We start from the raw sequence: 25,724 nt of genomic DNA, 5'->3' as shown, positions 1-25,724 counted from the left end.
TTTGTAAATAAGTTCATTTGTATCATTTTTTTTAAGATTCCCATATAAGTGATGTGTCATCTTCATATGTTTACCCAGAAAGCTATGCTAAGCACATGTTTATTACAAAATATAGATATGTGCCAAGTGTTGACACAATGATGAGCAAGGCAGTTCCCTCTCTCAGGGAGTTTGCCATCCAGTGAGGGAGGTAGATATTCAAATCAGAGAGGGCTATGCAATGAGTGAGAGCATCCCAGACCATCAATCAGTTTATGTTCTGAGTTGGTGAATGCATACCGCTTCCTCATCTCATCTCATTTCTCCATGTGATGGTGTGAGCAACTGCTTTTGAGACTGTGCACACTAAAATTATTTGCATTTCTTTGTGGTCCTGCCAACTCAGACTAGCTGAATTTTTCATGAATTGTTTACAGCAAGAGATACTGGGTTTGAGATACTATACGTGTCTGTGCTAAGCTTCAGTCGTGTCCAACTCCTTGAGACCCCATGAACTGTAGCCCACCAGGCTCCTCTGTCCATGGGATTCTCCAGGCAAGAATACTGGAGTGGGTTGCCATTTCCTCCTCCAGGGGGTCTTCCCAACCCAGGGATTGAACCTGTGTCTCCTGCATTGGCAGGTGGGTTCTTTACCACTAGTGCCACCTGAGAAGCCCTATAATAACTATATTTGGGGAAAATATCATCCTAATAATAGGTAAAATTTATTGAACACTTAGAATCTCCTGACTTAACATGTAGTCTCATAGTATTTAACAATATCTGTGATGAGGCGGGGACTCTCATTATTCCACAGTTGTTATTATTTCTTTTGGACAAAGACATTGGTGGTCAGCAAGGTGAGGGAATTTTTCTGAGGTCATTCAAGTCAGATATGATTATTTCCCCACTACATCTGGTTTGGAGCCCCAGTTCTGGTCCATACCATCTTTCATGAATTGCTCAGACTGCTGATCTATCTCAGCTACCTTCACTCCAGTTACCAAAGTGGATCCCTCTCTCTCCTTTCCATCCCAGGTAACTACCTGGGTTGTCTGCACAAGTTAGATATACCTGCTTCTCTCTCCTCCAAGGTGGAAAAGTGGAGAGGAGAAGGACTCCTTGACAGCACACTTGGGAGAAAGTAGAGGGTATCGGGATAGGCCCTGCCTGGGTGGTGCCCGCTGCCTGTCGACACACCAGTCTCCAGAGCCCCCTCAGTGATGTTAGGTGCCCCAAACTGAGCACCTTGCTCCCTGCCCACCTGTTGAGGAAGATAAATCAGTGAGGCTCAGTGTTCAGACTCTTAGAAGAAGAATCATAGAGCAGGGAAAGCAAGTCATTAAAGTTAAGAGGAAGTAGTAAGTCTGCTACCTCCTGGGTAGGGCTGGGTGCCCAACTGGATAGAGTTGGGTCGCCTCCTGTGATGCTGAATGAACTCAAATTCAACTGCTTTAAAAGAGGAGCTGGTCATCTTCAGCCTGTAGGTCAGTTAGTCTGCCATGTAAAGGGTCTTCCCTTTCACTTCCCTGTAAGACTGTTAACCTGTAAGTCTTTGTGTCTGCTTGATGGCCCCTGGGTGTGTCCTCAAGGGGTGCCTTTCCCCTGTTTCTCAGGCTAGCTGGCTCCCTCTCTCCTCCCCCGCTGCCTCCCCCACGCCCTCGCTCGCTCCCTCCCTCCCTCCGGTGCCGGAGGCTCTTGGCCCAGGTCCCTGAGCCCAGGCAGGTGCAAGTGGAAGGCGCAGAAGGGGTGAGATTACGTCTCCCTGGAGTCCCGAGCCACTGGCTTTTCAGCGACTCGCCGAGAGCCTGCGGCCAAAGCCCCACACCGCGCCGCCGACAGTGCGCTCTTGCGCCTCCCCGCGCCGCCGACCTCGCCCATGTCTCAGTACGCTCCCAGCTCGGACTTCAAGAGGGCTTTGGACAGCAGTCCCGAGGCCAACACCGACGATGACAAGACCGAGGAGGACGTGCCCAAGCCCCAAAACTACCTGTGGCTTGCCATCGTCGCGTGTTTTTGCCCCGCGTACCCCATCAACATCGTGGCTTTAGTCTTCTCCATTATGGTGAGTAAATTAGGACCCGCAGCAGCCAGGTACAGAAGACCCGAGCGGCAGGACCCCCTCGAGGGGACTCCTCACACTCTTTGCTCTTCACCGCTCCGTTCCTCACTGCCCGGGGCACCGGGGCTTTTCTGTCCTCTGCTCACCTTTCTCAGGCTCTCCGCACTCTCCCTCCAACCATCAGCGCCTCCTTTGTGCTCCCGGTGGTGCTGAGAACCCTGACCAAGCCTCCCCCCGGGCAGCTTTCCACTTCCAGCAGTGCTGTGCATTCTCTCCAACCCAAGCAAGTTCTTCCTTGGACTTTCTGGCTTCCCTCCAGCCTCCTCCGACATTCTTGGGTGCCCATCCACTTCTTCTCAACGTTTTTTTCTGGAGCCTCAAAGCGCACCACTCTAACAGCAACAGCGCGCCCCATTCTCTGAGCGCGCAGGCTCTGCGCCCTCCTTGCCTCTCCCTTGCTCCAGGTCTCAAAAGGCAGCACCGTCTCTATTTTTTAGCACAAGTCTTGTCTTTGCTGCGCCTGGGGCGCCGCCTGGGCCACTCTCTGAGGGTCCCTAAGCGATTCCCAATGTCTTCTAGACCCCTGGTCCCACACTTGAGCAAGCCCTCTCTGGGACACCAGTTCCTTTGCGCTTCTGCCTCTGCCAGCTGACCCTTCTTCACTCTCTTCCGCACCTCTTGGTCCCTCTATTCCAGTGAGCTTGCTCCCTCTCCAGGCATTTCTTCCGTGCACCCTGTGCCGCTCTCTCCTCTCTCTCACTCTTTCTACCCCAGCACGTAGTCGTTCCTCTCACACTGGCTACACAGGACCCTACCTGCGCCTCTCTTCAGTTTAGTCGCTCAGTCGTGTCACTCTTTGCGCCCCTCTGCGCCTCTCCTGCCGTCCCCCAAAGGCTCCCAGGCGCCCCTCCAGGCCCGGGAATGCACTGGGGAACTCGTGCACTCCGTGCGGCTCGTCCTTTTTGCTGACCTCCGCGAACTCTGTGCCTCTCTCTGCAGTAGAAGCAGCTGGTGCTACTTCCTGAGCTCACTTCTACTACCTTCTTCAGCTGCCCAGGTAGGAGCTCTGTGAGAACCCAGGTGGGCGAGGAGCTCCGGTGAGGTCCTAACCTTATTGACTGGGGCAGCTGGCCCAGGACAACCCTGCAGCGAGCTCCCTCCCCCACCCACCCACCTCGCCAGACCCAGCTTCCCAGCCTCAGACCGGCGAGTCCCAGTAAACTCTGTAAAGATCAAGAGCCTCTACCCGCTTCCCCCCTGCAAGTCCACCCACAGTTGCCCATGGGTGGCACCGTACTGGCTTCCTAGGTGCACACAGAGGCCTCATTTGCACTCACAGCTTGCCCTCTCTCATACCACATTTGTAGGCTGTCTACACCAACATTTAAGTGTTCAGCCGCTGAACTTCAAACTGCCTGAGTTCAAATCCTAGTTCCATCATGTACTAGCTGTATGATCTCCAGAAATCACTGCATCTCTCTTCACCTCAGCCTCTTTGTAAAGTGGGGATAATCATAGCCATATTTCTCAGGGTGGTTGTATTAATGAGATAAAGTGGGAACCTCTTGGAACAGGGTCCAGCATGGTGGTGCTTTTAGATCTTTACTCACATGTCACTTGCTGAGAGCTTCTCTGATCACTTTTAAAATCAACCTCCCTACCCCCCCACACACAAGTTCTGTTCTCCCTTCCCTGTAATTTTTTGCTCAGAGTACTTGTTTCTGTGTAATATATTATTCCATGTATTAATATGCTTATTGTCTGTGTCCCCTCATTAGAATATAAGCTCAATGAGGGCAGGGGTATTTGTTTGTTGTTTTTTGTTGTTGGTGTAGCTTCACCTAGAAGAAAATCTGGCTGGTGGTAGATGCCCAATAAATATTATGAAGTGAATGAATGTATGAATGTATGAATGGTGTTAATGGGTCACAATGTCTGTTCTCCTCCTGCTACTTTATCCGTGCTGGAACCCCGGAGCCACCATATCAGTTTCCTTAGGACCAACCAGTCAGTTTCCTCTCTTCCTTCCTCTCCTGAGATATCCGGTCTTGGATGGTTTTTTGCAGCAAAGCAGGAAGGGGAGGTTGGAGCAGCCAAATTCTCTAGGCGGTAGCAGAGAATTGACTGGTATTGGTGCCCACACTCTATCCTGGTTTATTAATGAATCAACAGCCAATTTACTCCTTTCCCAGTGCCAAGTAGAAAAGTGCCTGCAGAGGCTCCCCCCCCTCCCCCCGTCCCAATCCCACATTCATCTGAGATGAGCTGGAACTCCAGCTGGTGGTGACAGGTTGGACGCTAATGATGCCACTTGGTGTGTCCTGGGGGATAAGACTTCTTTGTGCTTTGAATAGAAACCTTTTTCTGGCCCTCCTATTTCCATTCCCTCCCGCAAGACTTTTTTTCACTATATTTACAGCAAGAGACCATCCTGTTGTCAGAAAGTAGATATTGGAATCAGAAAGTTGACTGGCCAAATTTCATCCTTTTTTTTTTGCTGAAGTATAATTGCTTTATAGTGTTATATTTCTTCTGTACAAAGTGTTGGCTTCTTCATCTAGAAAATGGGAATATAAAAAGCATTTTAAGAGGCAGCAAAAATGTTGTAAGGATAAAAGAGAGTAAAAGTGTGTTAAGCCACCAGCTTTGCACTCGGTATAGGCAATAACTGTCAGACAGATGGATAGATTTGGAGCCTGGAAACATCATATGTCGTGTATGAAAACAAACAGAACGTCAAACTAACGTCAAACTAAGCTTCCTACACTCTCCAAATTGTGCTCCCTCTAAGGTACTGGAAGCATTTTCCCTTTGAAACAGTGCAGAACTCAGTTTGACAGGTTTCATAATAAAGACTAAAGGATAAAGAGGAAGCCGAAGGGTGCATAGGAGGAGGATGGCTGACCAACTGCCAGGTGTATGCTTTCCCTGGGGAATCTGGTGATGTTCAATCGTGGCTATTTTCAAATCTCAGTCATCTGTAATTTGTGATCAGTTGAGGCACTAAATAGTGGTGCCGTTGCCCTGGAGGTGCTTGGAACTATATGGGAAATGCCTGTATATCAGTGATTTGGGGCGCTACAGGCATTTGGGGGGGAAGGGCTAAGAATATTAATATCCTGCAATGCTGGAGACTGTCCTCCCAATGAAGAACTGACCCACCCCAAGCATCAATAGCACTCCAGTCAAGAAACACAGGGAGATAATGCAAACTGACATAAATATTGACAAGGCTCAATGTAATTCATTCCCAGAACTGTAAAAAGAGCCAGGAATCTCAAAACAATCAATATCTTTATTTATTAAATCAAGTCTGAAAAGCCTTCCATCAAATTACAAAGTTGAAGTAGGTGCTAGGTAATCATAAAGCCTCTTTGAAAAATACACATTTGAGAAGAGTGTTCTTCAGGCTGTTGGCACCTGCGGTCTTTCCACCATCCTGGGCAGAACTAAGGGAGTCCTGGGGGTTGTGAGGAGTTCACCACTGAAGAGAATTGGTATGGCTTGTCGTGTCAGAACATTGGTGGGTCAAGCATTGCCAGAGGCAGGGACATGGAAGTCTTTGCTTCCCCAAGTATTAAAGTCTATTTGTTGAAAGTGCATTTAGGGACTTCCCTGGTAGTCCCCGTGGTTTCACCTTCCACTGTAGGGGGTGCAGTTTCCATCCCTGGTCAGGGAGCCTCAGAGCCAAAAAAAATCAAAACATGAAACAGAAGCAATCTTGTAGCATATTCAATAAAGACTTTAAAAGTGGTCCACATTAAAAAAAAAAAAATATATATATATATAAAGTACACTTAACCTATACTCAGTTTCAGGGACACATATCTCATGAACTTCCTGCAGGCTGGATCACTGCTAGCCCATATTACACAGTGAATTTGAAAATAGCACCCCTCTTCCATACAGATGGGGTACACGACTTGGGAAGTAGAGCCCAGAGTGGTTTTAAGATCTCATTCATTGTACTCCCGCCCATTCCAGGCTATCTGTTTATTCCATATGAAAGATGGAATGTGGAGACTGTCCATATGACTTTTACCCTGGAGAAAGATTGGTTGTTCATTCAACAAATATTTATTGAGCACTGTTACTAAATGCCAGGCTCTTCCACACTTCCCTGGGCTTTCCTGGTTTCTCAGAAGGTAAAGAATCTGCCTGCAATGTAGGAGATGTGGGTTCAATCCCTGGGTCAGGAAGAGCCCCTGGAAAAGGAATGGCTACTCCAGTATTCTTAACTAGAGAATTCCATGGACAGAGGACCCTGGCAGGCTACAGTCCATGGGGTTGCAAAGAGTTTGACACAACTGAGCAACTTACACTCCAGGCATTGGTATACTCCTTTACCTTTATTAAGTGATAAATAAGATCAGCAAGATCTCTCCTCTCCTAGATCTGCAAGAAAAAACTTGTAAGAGTGTTGGCAAATTTCGGTTGAGATCTTCATCTATTAATATTAGTTTTGTAGCTGGAATTTGCTACCTGGCTCAAGAGACCGAAAGCAAGTCCATGCCAAGTTTCCATTTTTATGATATGATACACTCTTTTGCATAGGTGAATCAATTTGATCACTCTAAGTATGAATATATAATAGCCAATGAATTTTAATTAGGTGAGTTATAAACCTTCTTTCAACAGAATTTCTTCCTCACACCCACAGAGTCTGTCCAGGTACTAAACAGTGAGGTTCAAAGCCTTTTGTGCTTTTTGCTACATCTGTAACCTCATGCAACTGTTTCAGTCTTTCTGAGGCTTGATTTCTTAATCCTGTAAAACAAGGGTTGCGAGGGTACCAAGTCAGGTACTGTTGTGGAAAGTAAATAGTAAAATTTAAATGATTTCATGGCATTACCTAAAACACAGCTAGAATTTAGTATTAAAGATGAAGTATGCATATATTTTAGGGATACAAGCCATTACCTGTTTCAGTAGCTTTTTCTATTTTTATTGAGACTAGTGAATTTGATTAAAAAATAAAAGCAACAACAAGTAAATGTGTCACTGGAATAAATAACTGCTGTGATCTAATGGTAAACATTAATTACAGCCATTCAAGATCTCAAAAAGAAATCTGACATATACCTTTTCTTAGAAAGCTATGGGAGGGTGTGCTCCCCTAATACAAGGAAGTAAATCAGGGAACATAAAGACAACAGATCAAGGAAACAGCTCCAACACACCCAAAAAAGGCAAAGAGAAATCTTCAAAACAAGGCAGCAGGTTTCATAAACCAGTAGAAGATGCAGTTGATAAGGGATGATCGATCTGAAGCCATTGTCAAAATCCATTATCTGGTCATGGGCTGACACAGTAAGGCACAGCCCTGCCCAGAACCTGACCACACCTGCTCTAGAAGACAAAGTCTGTGGTCAAAAAGAAAGTAAATATCCACAGAATGAAAGACAGACCAAACTGGATATTCTTTCTATCTGACCCAGGCTCCACCAGGGCTTGTCCGTCGAAACTGGGTTTCAACTGGATTTTCATGGGTTCAGAGGAGAGCTATTACTTGTGTGGGGTTTGGGGCTTTTGTTTGTTTGTTTTCAGTGATCAAGGCAGAGTTTGGAAATAACACATCCTGGTTCAGGTAGCTTACCCAGGATGCTTGCCATCGCTTATAAGTTGAAACTCTAAGTATTACAGTTCATTGGGTCCTCAGTTGATTTCTGTCTTCTTTCTGTGGCTCTTTCTACATTATTGTCAGCTAAGAAATAGAATATCAATATTATGGACACTTGTGACTTATTCCTTATGAATTCCTCCACTTGAAGCTCTGAAGAGTGTTAAGATGGTTTCAGATGACAATATGCACATGGCCCAGGCAACCCCTGCCTTGATGGCTACTTTCATAAGTTTCCCCAGTATGTGGCAGAGGGTGGCCACTGACATTTGGAATTTGGGAATATAGATTTTAAACTGCTATTGGGGTCCTTTCAATAGATCCTTTCAAATCTAATAAGTCCTAGATTATTAGAGGTACAAGATGTTAATCTGTGTGTTCCTAGAAAAGAAAACACATTTTGAATGTCATTTTAATTTACTGATAAAATTTTATAATGACTTTCTTATAACATAATATGGGAGCTATAAAAACAAGATTGGCCACTAATGGATGGTTGTTGAAGCTGGGTAGATGCGTTGTATTGTTCTGTTGATTTTTAATATGCTTAAAAATTTACATAGTAAAGGTGTTTGTTGTTGTTGTTGCTGTTGTTAAAAAAAAAGAAAAGTCCCTCCTAGAGTTGTTAAACATTGCCCAGGTAACAAAACAGCAGCTGTTAAAATAGTTGGCGAATCATGCCATGGCTGAGGGGCAGTTTGTCCTGAATTTATAAGCAGACTGCATCTGATTTATAATGAATTTTAATGGTGACTTTGGAGGACACCTTTAAATAGTCTTCAAGAGAAAGCCAGGTAGGAGGACTCATATCCTAGAACAGTGCTTTTCAAAATTTAACCACTTGAGGTGCTTGTTAAAATGCAGGTTTCACTCCTCTTTCAAAGTTCAGCTGGAAAACCACCTCCTTTGTGAAGTCCTTCTTGATTACCCTCTTGCCCTCACCCTAAGTTGTGTCCCCTCAGCCTACAATTTGAATAGATTTCTCTCAGGGTACTTTTCCTTCTTTGCACCAGTTTGTGTCTGTGAGCCTCTTGAAGCTGCACTGTTGGCCACAGCACTTAACATAATGCTGAGCACGTGGTTAGTAAGTAACGTATGTTTGATGAATGGATGGATGGATGAATGAATGAATGGCCCCAGAGGCCTAAATATGTTCCTACCTTTGTCTCTGAGGATTGCCTTCCCTTCCCCTCTGTGTTCTGCATTTCTGCCAAAACTTTTTTGAAAAACATCCAGGAAAGTCAGGCTAATGCCAAGGGTTGCTGAGAAGTTAGCCAAGGCTTGCTTCCCAAGGATAGTTTTCCTGGCTTGTCTGGCACCCACCAACATCCCCAGACCACAGGCCAGTGGATACACCTTTGGAAACTGGTTTCTGCTCTCAACTGATTTTCTTCCATTCAAAGCTGCTTTTCCAGAAGTATGATGCTTTCAGCACAGGAACCTGAATACACCTGAAGTTTCCATTTTTGCAAGTTTAAGAATTAAACCAGATTTTCTAAATCCACTCTTCTCAAATAATCGGTTCTGCCCAATATTAACAAGTTTACTTTTTAAAAAAGAGTAAGGAATATGGGAGGGGTGGATTGAGAACACAAATACTAAGTTAAGCAAAAGTGTACTGTTTCCTTTCCTTGGGAGTCTCCTGAAACCTTTGACCAACCACTGTTTCTTATGGCTCTTGGTCAGAAAAATGTAGCATGGTGCATTTACTAAGCATGTTGCCAAGCATCTTTTGATTTTAAGGCTAATATACCACAGAACACAAAAATACTGTTCTTAGTGATACATTGGTTCTCCTTTTAATGAGTTGACCCACAGTTGATAGAACAAGAATAGTGTTCCCTCCCTAATGTTCTTGTCTAGAGACCTACCTCTCCACCTTTTTCCCAGCAAAATTGGGTTTTTTTTTTCCTGATCAGATCTTGTCCTTTTATTTTTTTATTGAGGTATAAATAAAGTTTCAGGTATACAGCAAAATGATTCAGTTTTATGTTTGTGTATATATATGTGTGTGTCTATGTATATATGTATATATTCTTTCTCAGACTTTTTTCCATTATAGATTATTACAAGATGTTGAATATAGTTCCTTGTACAATATAATAGGTCTTTGTTATATATAGTTCAGTTCAGTCGCTCAGTCGTGTCTGACTCTTTATGACCCCATGGACTGCAGCACACCAGGCCTCCCTGTCCATCACCACCTCCCAGAGTTTACCCAAACTCATGTCTATCAAGTCGGTGATGCCATCCAACCATCTCATCCTCTGTCATCCTCTTCTTCTCCCACCTTCAATCTTTCCCAGCATCAGGGTCTTTTCCAGTGAGTCAGTTCTTCGCATCAAGTGGCCAAAGTATTAGAGTTTCAGCTTTAGCATCATTCCTTCCAAAGAAATCCCAGGACTGATCTCCTTCAGAATGGACTGGTTGGATCTCCTTGCAGTCCAAGGGATTCTCAAGAGTCTTCTCCAACCCCACAGTTCAAAAGCATCAATTCTTTGGTGCTCAGCTTTCTTTATAGTCCAACTCTCACATCCATACATGACTACTGGAGAAACCATAGCCTTGACTAGATGGACCTTTGTCGGCAAAGTAATGTCTCTGCTTTTTAGTATGCTGTCCAGGTTGATCATAGCTTTTCTTCCAAGGAGCAAGCAAGTCTTTTAATTTCATGGCTGCAGTCACCATCTGCAGTGATTGTGGAGCCCAAGAAAATAAAATCTCTCACTGTTTCCATTGTTTTCCCATCTGTTTGCCATGAATTGATGGGACCAGATGCCATGATCTTAGTTTTCTGAATGTTGTGTTTTAAGCCAACTTTTTCACTCTCTTTCACTTTCATCAAGCTCTTTAGTTCTTCTTCACTTTCTGCCATAAGGATGGTGTCATCTGTGTATCTGAGGTTATTGATATTTCTCCTGGAAATCTTGATTCCAGCTTGTACTTCATCCTGCCTGGCATTTCGTGTGATGTACTCTGCATGTAAGTTAAATAAGCAGGGTGACAATATACAGCCTTGATGTACTCCTTTAGCAATTTGGAAGCAGTCTGTTGTTCCATGTCCAGTTCTAACTGTTGCTTCTTGACCTGCATAGTTAGAACTGTATGCAGGTCAGGTGGTCTGGTATTCCCATCTCTTTAAGAGTTTTGCACAGTTTTTTTGTGATCCACACAGTCAAAGGCTTTGGCGTAGTCAATAAAGCAGAAATAGATGTTTTTCTGGAACTCTCTTGCTTTTTTGATGATCCAGCGGATGTTGGCAATTTGATCTCTGGTTCCTCTGCCATTTCTAAATCCACCTTGAACATCTGGAATTTCATGGTTCACGTACTGTTGAAGTCTGGCTTGGAGCATTACTTTGCTAGTGTGTGAGATAAGTGCAATTGTGTGGTAATTTGAACATTCTTTGGCATTGCCTTTCTTTGGGATTGGAATGAAAACTGACCTTTTCTAGTCCTGTAGAAACAGCCACTGCTGAGTTTTCCAAATTTGCTGGCATATTGAGTGCAGCATTTTCACATCATCTTTTGGAATTTGAAATAGCTCAACTGAAATTCTGTCACCTCCACTAGCTTTGTAGTGATGCTTCCTAAGGCTAACTTAACTTCACATTCAGGTTATCTGGGTCATGAAGATCTTTTTTGTATAGTTCTTCTGTGTATTATATATTGTAGCGTGCATCTGTTAAACCCAGATTCCCAATTCTCCCCTTTTTCCCCTTTCGTAATTGTAAGTAAGTTTGTTTTCTATGTCTGTGAGTTTCTTCCTATTTTGTATGTAAGTTCACTTGTATCATTTTTTAAAACTCCTACACATAAGTGATAAATGGTCTTTCTCTGACTTCAGATACCTAGTGTGATCATCTCTAGGTCCATCCATACTGCTGCAGATGGCATTATTTCATTCTTTTTTATGGCTCAGTAATATTTTATTCCATTATATCTATACATGTGTGTGTTTACATGCACCACATCTTTACCCATTCATCTGTTGATGGACTTTTAGGTTTCTTCCATGTCTTGGCTGTTGTAAGTAGTGCTGCTATGAACATTGAGGTGCGTGTATCTTTTTGAATTAGAGTTTTCATCTTTTCCAGATATGTGCCCAGGAGTGTGGTTGCTGGATCATATGGTAGTTCTATTTTTAATTTTTTAAGGAACCTGCATACTCTTCTCCATAGTAGTTGCACCAGTTTACGTTCCCACCAACGGTGTAAGAGGGTTCCCTTTTCTCCACACTCTCCAGCATTTATTATTTGTAGACCTTTTGATGATGGCCATTCTGAGTGGTATGAGATTATACCTCATTGTAGTTTTGATTTGCATTTCTACAGTACTTAGCAATGTTGAGCAACTTTTCATGTGCCTGTTGGCCATTTGTATGAAAGAAACATCTATTTAGATGTTCTCATTTTTAAATTTTTTTATATTGTTCTCAACACATATTTGTAATGGATCTCACTAACCAGAGTTTTGCTGATGGTCTTCCTCCCTCATTATCTTTTTTCCTACATATGGAATTCAGAAACTTGACTCTCTTGTTTCTTTTATCCCTTATCTCATGACTTATATTCCCCAAACTAAAGGACACCCCCTATAGTTACCTCGCTCTTCTGATAATTTCATTTGTTCTTTGTTTTAGATAATTTTGACACTCTGGTATTGCCATTACTATTATTATTATTACATTTTGTCCATAAGTATTTACTTCTCAAAGCATTTTCACATGGATACAGTTGTATTTGTTTCTCAAAATTCCAGGGACATACACAAGAAAGCTGTTATTTCCACTTATCCATGAAGAAACAGGCTTGCAAAGGTGACCCTAGTGGACAAAAGTCAAACATGACGGTCATCACCACAGTAAAGTTCACAGTCTGGCCTCTTGAAGCATTAAAATCAGATAGCTAGGTTTGCCCTTTGATAGGAACACAGCTTTGGTGTCCTGAGAGCTTTTTCTTTGAATAGACTTGCCCCATCCATATAAGAAGCATTTGTGTAGTACTCTCAATCAAGCCTGGCAGAATTTCTCTCTAGTTTTATTTTAGTGATAGGCAAAAGGACAATTATTCACTTGTCCGTGAAGATATTTATGAAGAGCAACAGCCCAGAAGCCCAAGAAGATGATAGACCATCTTGAATGGATGAATGGTGATGATGAGGAAACATGCCTTATGATCTGAAAGTCTAGTCTTTGAATCCCCAGCACTACCTTTAGGCAAAAAAACTTAGGAACAAGCAAAATCAAAACAAATTCCAGAGTCCTCTGAAAACTCAAACATTATTACTAAAAATGTTCACTGAATGCCCGTATCCATCAAACTATTTTGATGGAACTTGCTATCTAGGAGTCTGGGATCTAAGACAATACTGATCTATGTAAAGTGAATTGTTACACCTGGACATTTAAGTATCTCAGATTATGTTTAGGCATTGATGTTAAGTTTGCACAGGTATGTGAGTGTGTATGTGTGTGAGAGAGAAGAGGGAGAGAGGAACAGAGAGGCAGAGAGACTGAAAGGGAGAAAACCTTACTTACTTATCATTGGCCAAATATGGACCAGAGATAAAGGGATAGTGAAGATGAGGCTGGTTTTGAAAGAGGGAATAGATGTTTTAAAGAAAAGAAGACACATTCTAAAATTAGGATTTCAATATTGGTGACTCAGTAGATCAAAATACTGGCATAGTCACAAATAGCAAATAAAATGTTAAATACCAGAAATAAACATAGGAAATAAGCAAGATCTATACAAATAAAGCTTCACCAAGAGATTCAAATTTAAAAAAATTAAATGGAGAGGCATAACATTATATATTAGATGTTCATCTGAGCATTAGTGATGAAATGAATTATAAAGCAAGTTAATAAACATGAATCATGGTGCCTGGCTCAGAGTAATTGCTTAATTAATATTTGTCACTGTTGTGGTTTGAAATGTGAAAAAATGAAGATGGAGATAAATAGTGATTCCAACAGAGGAGTGTGACTAAGTAAATTATAATACATTCATTTAAAACATAGAATATTTTATTAGAATCATGTTTGTGAAGAATTTTTATGATACAGGGGAATGTTGAAAGTAAAAGATGAAGGGGGGAGACTATAAAGTAGTATACACAGTAAGATGCTATCTTTATCAATTAAAAGTGTTCACACATCTCCATGTATATGTATGGCTGTGTCCCTTCGCGGTTCACCTGAAACAACCACAACATTGTTTATCCCTATCCGTTCTCTGTGCTTAGTCACTCAGTTGTATCCAACTCTTTGCGACCCCATGGACTGTAGCCTGCCAGGCCCTTCTGTCCATGGGATTCTCCAGGCAAGAATACTGGAATGGATTGCCATCTCTTCTCCAGGGGATCTTCCAAACCCAGGTCTCCCGCATTGCAGGCAGATTCTTGACCATCTTTTTTTTTTTTTTTTAATTTTTTAAAAATTTCTTTTAATTGGAGGCTAATTACTTTACAGTATTGTACTGGTTTTTGCCATACATTGACATGAATCAGCCGTGGGTGTACATGTGTTCCCCATCCGGAACCCCCTCCCACCTCCCTTCCCCAGATTCTTGACCATCTTGAGCCACCAGGGAAGCCCTAATATTTGCAGGATACTTGGTAAATCTTGGTAACCTTTGGCTATTATAACTTCAGATTTTACTATAATAAGTTTTTACTCTTTTTCCAATTTTTCTATAATAAATGTTTAGATCTTATTTCTAGTCTGAAATAAGGATTTTCCTAAAGATACTGCAAATCTTTAGCAAGAAGAGGGAAAGAGTGATAGTAAATAAGTGAATTCTTTTCCACCTTGAAAGGTGGTTTTACTTCTAAATCATTTGTTCCTATCAAGCTGAAACTGTCAGCTCCATCGTACACTTAAGACAAATGTTTTTTTATTCTGATGTGTTCTAGTCTTGAGAATTTCTAAGGATAGAGAAACCACAGCTTAGCACAGTTCCTGCCCAAAGGAAATGATTGGAAAATATCAGCAGTTTAGTTATTTTGGTTTTACTGGGTTTTTACCTAAGCAAAAGCTTGCCACCACTAACATATGCCTACTTAAAAAAAATTTTTTTGAGATCTAGTTGGCGTGTAATTTTGTGGAAGTTTGAAGTGTACATTACTCTGATATGATGCATTTCTATGTTGCAATATGATGCCACTGTAGCATTCGTTAACACCTCTATTATGTCACCTAATTTTCTTTTCTCATGGTGGGAATAATTAAGATCTGGTCTCTTAAATCTTAGATATTTAGGAGTCTGATGTTTACACTACGATATTGTCTATAATCTCTATGCTGTGATTAGGTCCCCAGGACTTACTTGTCTACCAGTTGCAAGTTTGTACACTTAACATCTCTCCTGTTCCCCAGCTCCCAGCCCCTAGTAACCACCACTCTACCCTCTGTTTTTGTGACTTTGCCTTTTTTAGATTCCACATGTAAGTGATATCATAAAGTATTTGTCTTTCTTTGCCTGACTTATCTCACTTAGCATAATGCCCTCAAGGTCCATCTGTATTGTTGCAAATGGCAGGATTTCCTTCTTTCTCGGGGCAAATAGTGTTCCATTGTATGTGTATATGTACCACATCTTCTTTATCCATTCATCAGTTGATGGGCTCTTCAGTTGCTTCCATATCTTGGCTTTTGTGACTAAAGTGAATGTGAAGTCGCTCAGTCATGTCTGACTCTTTGTGACCCCACGGACTATAGCCTACCAGGCTCCTCTGTCCATGGGATTTTCCAGGCAGTAGTACTGGAGTGGATCGCCATTTCCTTCTCCAGGGGATCTTCCTAACCCAGGGATTGAACCCGGGTCTCCCGCATTGTAGACAGACACTTTACCATCTGAGCCACCAGGGAAGTCCTTTGGAGAAGCTTTTGTGACTAGGGCTGCTATAAAGATGAGAGTGCAGATGTCTCTTCAGGATCCTGTTTTCATTCCCTTTGGATATATACCCACAAGTGGAATTGTTGTATCAGGTAGTAGTTCTTTTTCCAAGTATGCTGTGCTGTGCTGTGCTTAGTTGCTCAGTCATGTCCGACTCTGCTACCCCATGGACTGTAGCCCACCAGGCCCCGCTGTCCATGGGGATTCTCCAGGCAAAAATACTGGAATGGGTTGCCATGCCCTCCTCCAGGGGATCTTCCCAATCCAGGGGTCGAACCAGGATCTCCTGCATTGTAGGCAAATTCTTTACCAGCTGAGCTACCAGGGTGATACAGAATGTTTTAACGTTTTTATTTATTTATTTAATAAATACTTTTCTTTCTTCATTCATTTTTAGCTGTGCTGGATTTTCACTGCTGCACGGGCTTTTCTCTAGCTGTGGCAAGCGGAGGCCACTGTCTAGTTGCAGTGTGCGGGCTTCTCATAGTGGCAGCATCTCTTGTTGTGGAGCGCAGGCTCTAGGGTGCATAGGCGTCAGCAGCTATGGCGCGCAGGTTCAGTAGTGGCAGTTTCCCGGCTCTCGAGCATAGGCTCAATAGTTGTGGCACACAGGCTTAGTTGCGCCAAGGCATATGGGATCTTCCTGGACCAGGGATAGAACCCCTGTCTCCTGCATTAGCAGGTGGACTCTTCACCACTGAGCCACCAGGAAAGCACTCATGTAGTAGTTCTGTTCTTAATTTTTTCAAGAACCTCCATACTGGTTTCCATAGCTAAGTCTACCTGTTTGTTCTCTTACCCATGTAGTGAGGGCACCTGGTGCTCCTGAGATGAGTCGTTCATGCTTTTGAAGAACATGTGATCTGTAATATTTTTCCACACTGTCTCTTCAGTAAGGATCTATCAAGAGAAGGAAATAGCAGACACCAGAGAGGATGGCTCTGTTAGGTAGTTAGAATAGGAAACAGGAGTCCAGAATGGCGGTGGCTAAAAGATAATGAAGGGAAAAGCCAGCGAACATAGATCAAAGGAAGGTCCAAGGACCGGAGTGAGGACCTCAGTAGGAGCAAACAGCACTCCTGGCTAGCCCAGTTTACATAGGGCAGGCCTAGGGGGAGGAAAAAACATATAAAAAGAGGAGCCAAAGGGCCAGGGGTCTCTCTATCCCCCGCCCGCGCACGCGCTCGCTTTCTCCTCGTCTTTTGGGTTGGCATGTCCTCAAGCCTCGAGGATGTATTTTTCTTTTTTTCTAAATAAAACTGATCTGTCTGAGAACTATTAACATGGTCTGTCTGAGAGCTGTGACGCACCGAGGGCTTTAACGTCCATGGCTTCAAATTTTTGTTGTGATAAGACAGAACCAAGGAGATTATACTCCCCTGACAGCTCCATCCCTCAGATATCCCACAATCCCCTAAAAATCTCTTCCACATTTGTGTTTGATTGTGGCAAAGTCTAAGATCCATTATCAATTAGAATGAAAACAGGAGGTAGGAATGTGGCAGATAGATTATCTGCATGGCCAAAAACTGAGGCAGCCTGGGCCACCAGCCTTCTCCTCTGTTTCTGGCTGTTCCTCGCCTCTGCCTCCACAGCAGGAAGCTGGATGCATGGCAGTTAGCCCTGACGTTCAAAGAGAAAAGCTGGGAGAAGATGAGGGAGGAGAGCTTCAAGTCAACACAAAGAAACATCACTTGAGTGTGTTTGACACCCTCAAAGAAGGAGCCATAGGACCTGGGAAATTTTCAGCCGCAGCTTCTCAAAGGTAGAACGCAGCAGGCAGGGATCCTCACAGTTCATTCATTCACACTTACTATGTGCCAGACACAATGGTGACCATGTAGATACATGCTAGCTTTATACAGCTGACGTTCTGGACATCTCTGAGCTAATAGGTTCTCAGTGAACACAGTTCTTGTCCTTGAGAATTCTGATCCAGTTAAGAAATAAGACACAGAAAACAGACAAGTTGTTTGGAGTATGTCACTTCAAATCCACAGTCAAAGGGATCTACTCTGCCCCTAAATTGGACAGGTTATCCAGTCTCCATGAGAACCACAGGACAACCACAGCTGTCCCTTGCTAGTCAGATGAGGCGGTCAAGGTCTCAGCTCTCTGACAACTTAACATATGATTCGGGGAAGACAGCCCGTACCAAGTTAGCACATACACAAAGTCATTTCAGAGTGATAGACACTGTGAAGAGAATAAACAGGGAAGGATGAGAGAGGAGGATTAGTGGGGGCAGGTGGTGAAGAGAATCTACTTTAGAAAGGGTGATGGGAAAAGGCTAAAAAGATGAAAACTAGCCAGCCACAGAAAGACCTGGACAGAGCCAGGAAGTGCAAAGGCCCTGGGGTGGAATAAGCTTTGTGTGTTCCAGGGACGTATGCTATGACATCTGTGTCATCCACTTAAAATGGATTTAACTCCCCTGGGAAGGAACCCCAGAATAGGCCACAAAATAGTAAGGTCAGGCTCTGTTAGCCAGTGGAATGTCACATGCGAGCTCTTAACAGACCATTACTTTGCTTTGCTCTCAAGCCACCCCACTCCCAGACTTAGCATCAGTTCTTGGTTTACTCTTCCTTCAGCCCTCATTGCAAACTAGAGCAATTACTCAAAGCTAATTTTGTCCCTGAAATAAGATCTATTTTTGTCTGGATCCCAGTTTTCCTGGGCGTAAATGACCTGTGCATTTAAATGGGGTTTACATTAATGTACAATAGCCCAGGTTTCTCTGGCGTTTTATCCCCCCCTGCTAAATCAGCTCTGCAGAATTCCTGTCTGTATTTTTAGATGTTTCTCACATGCTCACACGAAAGTCAAATCTTCTGTTAACATGTGCAAGCCTGGCTTCTGCTTCCAGTGGACTCTAGGATAACTACCAGGCACCCCCATGCTGATTCTAAACCCCACCACCATCTCTTGCCAGATCCCACCAGTTTCTCTAAGCCCCGTCATCAATCCACTAGAGCCCTCAATGCACAAAAGCTCGGTCACTAGGTCTTGTTTCTTTAAAAACAATATAGTGTACAACTTAGTGGATTTTAGTGTATTCACAAGGTTATACAATCATCACCACTATTTAATTCCAATAAATTCTCACCACCCCTGAAAGAAATCCCACGCCTATTAGCAGTCACTCCCCAAACTCTTTTCCTCTCAGATCCTGGCAACCACTAATCTATTTTCTGAGTCTATGAGTTATTGTTGGCAACAGCTAATCTATTTTCTGGGTCTGTCAGTTTCTCTTGAGAAATCTGTATGCAGGTCAGGAAGCAACAGTTACAACAGGACATAGAACAGACTGGTTCCAAATAGGGAAAGGAGTATGTCAAGGCTGTATATTGTCACCCTGCTTATTTAACTTATATGCAGAGTACATCATGAGAAATGCTGGGCTGGATGAAGCACAAGCTGGAATCAAGCTTGCCGGGAGAAATATCAATAACCTCAGATATGTAGATGACACCACCCTTATGGCAGAAAATGAAGAACTAAAGAGCCTCTTGATGAAAGTGAAAGAGGAGAGTGAAAAAGCTGGCTTAAAGCTCAACATTGAGAAAACTAAAATCATGGCATCCGGCCCTATCACTTCATGGCAAATAGATGGGGAAGCAGTGTCAGATTTTATTTTTTTGGGCGGCAAAATCACTGCAGATGGTGACTGCAGCCATGAAATTAAAAGACAGTTACTCCTTGGAAGGAAAGTTATGACCAACCTAGACAGCATATTAAAAAGCAGAGATATTACTTTGCCAACAAAGGTCCGTCTAGTCAAGGCTATGGTTTTTCCAGTGGTCATGTATGGATGTGTGAGTTGGACTATAAAGAAAGCTGAGCAATGAAGAATTGATGCTTTTGAACTGTGGTGTTGGAGAAGACTCTTGAGAGTCCCTTGGACTGCAAGGAGATCCAACCAGTCCATCCTAAAGGAGATCAGTCCTGGGTGTTCATTGGAAGGTCTGATGTTGAAGCTGAAACTCCAAAACTTTGGCCACCTGATACAAAGAACTGACTCATTTGAAAAGATCCTGATGCTGGGAAAGATTGAAGGCAGGAGGAGAAGGGGACAACAGAGGATGAGATGGTTTAATAGCATCACCAACTCGATGGACATGAGTTTGGGTAAACTCCGAGAGTTGGTGATGGACAGGGAGGCCTGGCGTGCTGCAGTCCATGGGGTCACAAAGAGTCAGACACAACTGAGCAACTGAACTGAACTGATCAGTTATTGTGGTTATTTCACATAAATGGAATCATACAATTTGTGATCTTTCGTGTTTGGCTTTGTCAGGGAGGGGAAATATTCCCCCTCTATCCCTCTTGAGTTCTTGTGGCTCGCCTAATAATAAAATTGACACAAGACAAATTAAAAAGAGACAAATTTTCATTTGTGTGCACAGAGGTCTTTAGAAGGGGAACCAAAGAAGTGGCCAAAGCAGGCAGCTTTTATATCAGACAAACAATAAATTTGTGAGAACGCAACAGGACAAAGAAACCGTGGTTGTGGGTGTTTAGTTAATGAAGAATCTGAACAGGATTTTGGCCTGGGTGGTAAATTTTAAAAGTAACAAAGTTTGTTTATACAAGCTTCTCAGTCTGAATTCCCTGTATCTGTCAATAAGGGGATCTTTCTACCTCCAAATGGAGAGCCTGCACCTTTCACGTGAGAGATTTATTTCCTGCTTACAGGGATACAGAAAGGAGGGTCAAAGGGTCCCTCTTGCATTGACCATTTCTATAGTAACTTTAATTCAAAAATAATCATTATGCCATTAAAGCACGTTTTAGGGTGACCTGCCCTGGGCCCCAGCAGCTTCTCTCACTTAGTGCAGTGTTTTCAAGGTTCATCCACATTGTAGCTTATGTCAGCACTTCCTTCTTTTTAATACTGAATAATATTCTGTTGTATGAATATACCACATTTTGGGTTTTAATTCACTTTGTTGTTGAACATTTGTGTTGATTCTGTTCTGGAGGCTATTGTGAATAATGCTGCTATGAATATTCACGTACAGCTTTTATGTGAACATAGGCTTTCCATTTTCTTGGGCATATACCTAAGAGTGGAATTGCTGGGTTGTATAGTAATTCTGTTTAACTTTTTAAGAATCTGCCAGCCTGTTTCTAAAGCCATGGCATCACTTTCCTTTCCCACCAGCAGTGTCTGAAGATTCCAGTTTGTCTGCATTCTCAGTAGTACTTGCCACTGCCTGTCCTCACCGTTCTGGCCATCCTAGTAGGTATCTTGTTGTGATTCAGATTTGCAGATCCATTTCTCTAAAGACTAATAAGACTGAGCATCTTTTCTTATGCTTATTGGCTATTTGTATATCTTATTTGGAGAACTGTTTATTCACATTCTTTGCCCGTTTTTAATTGTCTTTTTATTGCTGAGTTGTAAGAGTTCTTGGTGTATTCTGTATATGAGTCCCTTATCAGATCTCTAACTTGAAAATATTTTCTCCTCTTTGGTGGGTAGTCTGGGCCTTGCTTCTTTCACTTGCTTTGTGAACCTTGTTGCAGGGAACTGTGTGTTCCAAAGTTTTTAGGGAAACCCTTCCTTTTTTTCGCTTGTAGCCTCTCTTTCCTTTAGTTTGCCATTTGAACCCTAGACTGGCAGTAGATTTCAAAGGCAGGTGCTTAGTGGGTCCAGACTGCACTCAACTCCTGGATTCTAATGTTGACTCCATTCCTTCACCTAACTTCTCTGGGCCTAGGTTTCCCCACCTCTCCAACAAGAATGTTAATACAGACCTCTCTACGTTGTTCTCAGAATTGCATGAGATAATGCTGGGCCCTTTTATACTCATCTCAATAAAGCCCCACCAGCAACCTGTGTTGTAGGTACTATCATCCCCATTTTACAAAGGAGGAAAACAGATTCAGATTCATCCCTCCAAAGCTTTATTCTCCTTTGGGTTCATGGCATCCCACTCTAGTATTCTTGCCTGGAGAATTTCATGGACAGAGGAGCCTGGTGGGCTACGTACGGTCCATGGGATCACAAAGAGTCGAACAAGACTGAGCGACTAACACATACTTCAGTTCAGTCGCTCAGTCGTGTCCAGCTCTCGTCAACCCCATGAACTACAGCACGCCAGGCCTCCCTGTCCATCACCAACTCCCGGAGTTTACTCAGACTCATGTCTATTGAGTTGGTGATGCCATCCAACCATCTCATCCTCTGTCATCCCCTTCTCCTCCTGCCCTCAATCTTTCCCAGCATGAGGGTCTTTTCCAATGAGTCAACTCTTCACATGAGGTGGCCAAAGTATTAGAGTTTCAACTTCAGCATCAGTCCTTCCAGTGAACACCCAGGACTGATCTCGTTTAGGAGGGACTGATTGGATCTCCTTGCAGTCCAAGGGACTCTCAAGAGTCTTCTCCAACACCACAGTTCAAAAGCATCAATTCTTCAGTGCTCAGTTTTCTTTATAGTCCAACTCTCACATCCATACATGACCACTGGAAAAACCATAGCCTTTTACTAGACAGACCTTTGTTGGCAAAGTGATGTCTCTGCTTTTTAATATGCTGTCCAGGTTGGACATAACTTTCCTTCCAAGGAGTCTTTTACTTATTTACTTACTTACTGCCATATTGAATATCCATGTGTCTGTTGTATAACATCTGTAATAAAATCGGGCTGAGCACAGTTCACATACACACATACAAATACTGGGAGGGTGGATTCCATTTAAGTGAAAAATTGTCAGTGACTCTGACTTATGAAGTAAAGGCTAAAGGACTAAAATTCCTTCACAGGTGTTGACCTCAAGCTGAAAATTCCTTCTTCTGGTCATTCAGACAGCAAACCTGTGTCTGCCATTCTAGGGCAGAAGCCCACCCTTCAGAACTCTGACATGGAAAGTTAGATGACTCAGTTTACCCTTTGTTCTGCCAGCACCAAAATAACAGGTTGCCTTGGTTGGTCAGAAAATCATGCTGGTCGATTGTTTTGTTTTGGTGTCTGTTTTGCTTTGCTGGTGGAGTTGTTTGGTTTTTTGACCCCATCAAAGGGAATTAAAGGAGTACTAAGTGTCCTTCATTAGGCACTTGAAATGGAGTGGTGAGTAAAGAGAGACGTGATGTCTGCCCTCATGGAGCTCACGGTTACAAATACTCGACACATCCATAAGCAACAGAGTGAGTAACCCTGAGCCACACCAAGAACTGTGTATTAATAAGAAAGGAATTTATTGTGATGTTAGGAACTGCAATGCAGGAGACACAGATTCAGATGAAACCGGAAGAGTGTTCCAGGGAAGAGAAAAAGACTCAGGGGCTTGTAAAGGCAAAAGCCACAAGATTGTTAAAGTGGTCTGGCAGGAGTTACGATTGATTCTGACACAGAAAAGGAAATATCTTTTCCAGAAAGGATGGACTGACATGAATTATTTTAGGGTAAGGGCTTGATAAGTATCCAGAGTTTTTGGAACAGCAGGGAGATGAAAACAAATGAGCTATTAAATACACTTTGGTAGGGTTCCCATTCCCTTGCCCAACTTATCTCCTTCACGATTTTTCCCAGCATTAAGAAAAAAGACCTCAGTAAAAATCAAAAGTGCTGCTGCTAAGTCCCCTTCTTTCTTGGTGCAGCATAGAAGGCACATTTCTGTCACCTGGGACTGGTAACCAAGTGGAGCCTTACCTGTCACACTGAACCCTTAGTGGGAAGTTGGCTCTTCTGGAAAACTCCTGATGTCTGATAGTGGTCTGTGATCAGAGGGCATAAATCATGTGTGGGGGATGGGACTAGAATCCCCTGAGTGGCCCCCCCATCGTTGACGCCCCTTGCCTTCCAAGAGATAGACTTTGTGGCCTTCCGTGGCCTTCAAGGTCTGGCCCCGGACAAGGTTCTCCAGAAGCCCTCCTCCCTGTTCACCTTCCCCCACCCTGCCCTCCCCCCGCCGCCTTTCCTGGCCCGCATCCTCGTCTAGGTCATTTCCTCTGCTTGGAGCCCTCTCCTCTGTCCATCTCATGTGGCCAGTGACTGTTCATTCTTCCTGTCTCAGCTTACATGTCAACTTCCTCAGGGCCGCCTTCTCAGGTCACCCCATCCTAAGTAAGTCCCCTGACCTAGGTTCTGACTCAGCCCTGGTCTGTTTCTTTCAGGGCTCCAGAAAATGATGATCAAAATGGAGTTGGTATTGCTAAAAAAGCTCTCAAAAGTGAAGCCAGGGGAGCCACTGAGAAAGTGTGACTTCTGCACGTCTCAGCCTGGATGGAATCCAAACTTTGACCACTTATTGTGAAGATGCAATTATATGGTGCACAGAAGGTGATTAGGTCAGGGCCTGGCATAGTATAGGCATTCCATAAATATTAACTATTTTATTTTAGCTATTTATTTTAATAGAATTAACTTTTATTTATATTAACTAATTTATTTTAGCATGATAATTCATTACTATAACTATAGTTATAATAACTATATTATTTTATAAATATATAAATGATAAAATATAAATATATGAATAATAACTATATATTATTATTGTAATGTTCATTATTATAACATAGTCCCTGGCTTCACCTCCAACCTTATCTCATATTCCCCTTCCTTTCTCCCCTCCCCCACTTTTCATGCCTACAGTCACATTGGATTTTCTTTAGTACCTTGAGCAGAAAAATTATTTCTCTCTCACATTTGCTGTTTTCTCTGCTGGGCATCTTCTTCCCCTTTTTGCAGATCTGGCTCCTTCTCAGGTCTTCAGGTCTTGCCACCTGCCACCACTTGAGGGAGAGCTTCCTCCCACCACCCCATTTTTCTTACCTTAGTAATATTCTGTATTCTTGTTTACTTGCATGTTTTGTTGTTGTTCAGTCACTTAGTCGTGCCTGACTCTCTGGGACCCCTGGATTGCAGCACACCAGGCTTCCCTGTCCTTCATTATCTCCCAGAGTTTGCTCAAACTCATGTCCATTGAGTCGATGATGCCATCCAACTATCTCATCCTTGTCACCCACTTCTCCTCCTGCCCTCAATCTTTCCCAGCATGAGGGTCTTTTCCAGTGTGTTAGCTCTTCGCATCCAGTACATCAGCCAGTGTATTGGAACTTCAGCATCAGTCCTTCCGATGAATATTCAGGATTGACTTCCTTTAGGATTGACTGGTTGGATCTCCTTGCTGTCCAAGGGACTCTCAAGAGTCTTCTCCAGCACCACAGTTCTGAAGCATCAATTCTTTGGTGCTCAGCCTTCTTTATGGTGTAACTCTCACATCCATACATGACTACTGGAAAAACTGTAACTTAGACTGTACAGACCTTTGTTGGCAGGATGATTTCTCTGCTTTTTAATACATTGTATAGGTTTATCATAGCTTTTCTTTCAAGGAACAAGCATCTTTTAATTTTGTGGCTGTGGTCACCATCCACAGTGATTTTGGAGCCCAAGAAAATTACATGTTTAAGTATTTTATTTTTAGTCTTTACCAAAATGTCAGCTCCATGTGGGCAGGAAACAGTGACTGGCACACAGTTGATGCTTAATAAATAGTTTTGAATGAATGAATGACTGGATGAAGGAATGAATGGCCGTCCATCCAGGACAGTGGTTCTCAACTCTTCTCAGAATGGCCTGAGAAGCTGTTCAAAAAATACCAATGCTGGAGTCTCATCCCCACAGATCCTAATTCATTTGATCTGGGGTGGAGCTTGGGCACAGGAATTTTCATGGGCATTTTGGGGACATAGGTGATTCTAAGGTACGGCTACCAGTATAAAGAATGTTAAACATAGCCATTTAGAGAGTTTCATCTCAGATCTTCACCTGGCAGCCACTCCATAGGTGATGCTGTCTCATCCAGTATCATGTGGGATGCAGCAAGAGCTCTGCTCTAAAGACCAGAGGGAATGGACAAAGTATTCTCCATATTTTCCTGGCTCAGGACAAGAGATCAACTTTGTCATTGATATAAAGTGTCACAAAGTCCCAGAACATTGGACCCATTGGTGTTCAATGCCAGTTATTAAAATTTGTGGAATTTTTCTGGGTGTCTCCTTCTTGGAAATGTGGCTTCCAGCAGTTACCTGTACCTTCTGACAGATGGCCAGGAGGCTTGGCTGCATGGCCTCACAGCATAGTCATGCCGGTCCCCCTGCTGCAGCCTTCTTGCAGTTGGGCATAGAGACAATCATCCTCATTTCTG

The 25,724-nt window shown here is 43.0% G+C and overlaps 1 protein-coding gene across 1 annotated transcript in view; it reads left to right on the top strand.

Moving 5' to 3' along the window:
• Nucleotides 1-1,753: 1,753 nt before the first annotated feature.
• The window catches only part of TMEM233 (transmembrane protein 233), a 47,545-nt gene continuing 23,574 nt past the window's right edge, over nt 1,754-25,724 (top strand). Inside the window, exon 1 of the mRNA XM_055551028.1 lies at nt 1,754-2,044. Coding sequence (XP_055407003.1) covers nt 1,859-2,044 — 186 coding nt within the window. The 5' untranslated portion in view covers nt 1,754-1,858. The remainder of the gene's footprint in view (nt 2,045-25,724) is intronic.

This window comes from Bubalus kerabau, chromosome 16 (assembly GCF_029407905.1).
Source record: "Bubalus kerabau isolate K-KA32 ecotype Philippines breed swamp buffalo chromosome 16, PCC_UOA_SB_1v2, whole genome shotgun sequence".
Lineage (NCBI taxonomy): Eukaryota > Metazoa > Chordata > Mammalia > Artiodactyla > Bovidae > Bubalus > Bubalus kerabau.
The sequence above is the reverse complement of the archived record's forward strand: the minus strand, read 5'-3'. Positions and strand labels throughout refer to the sequence as shown.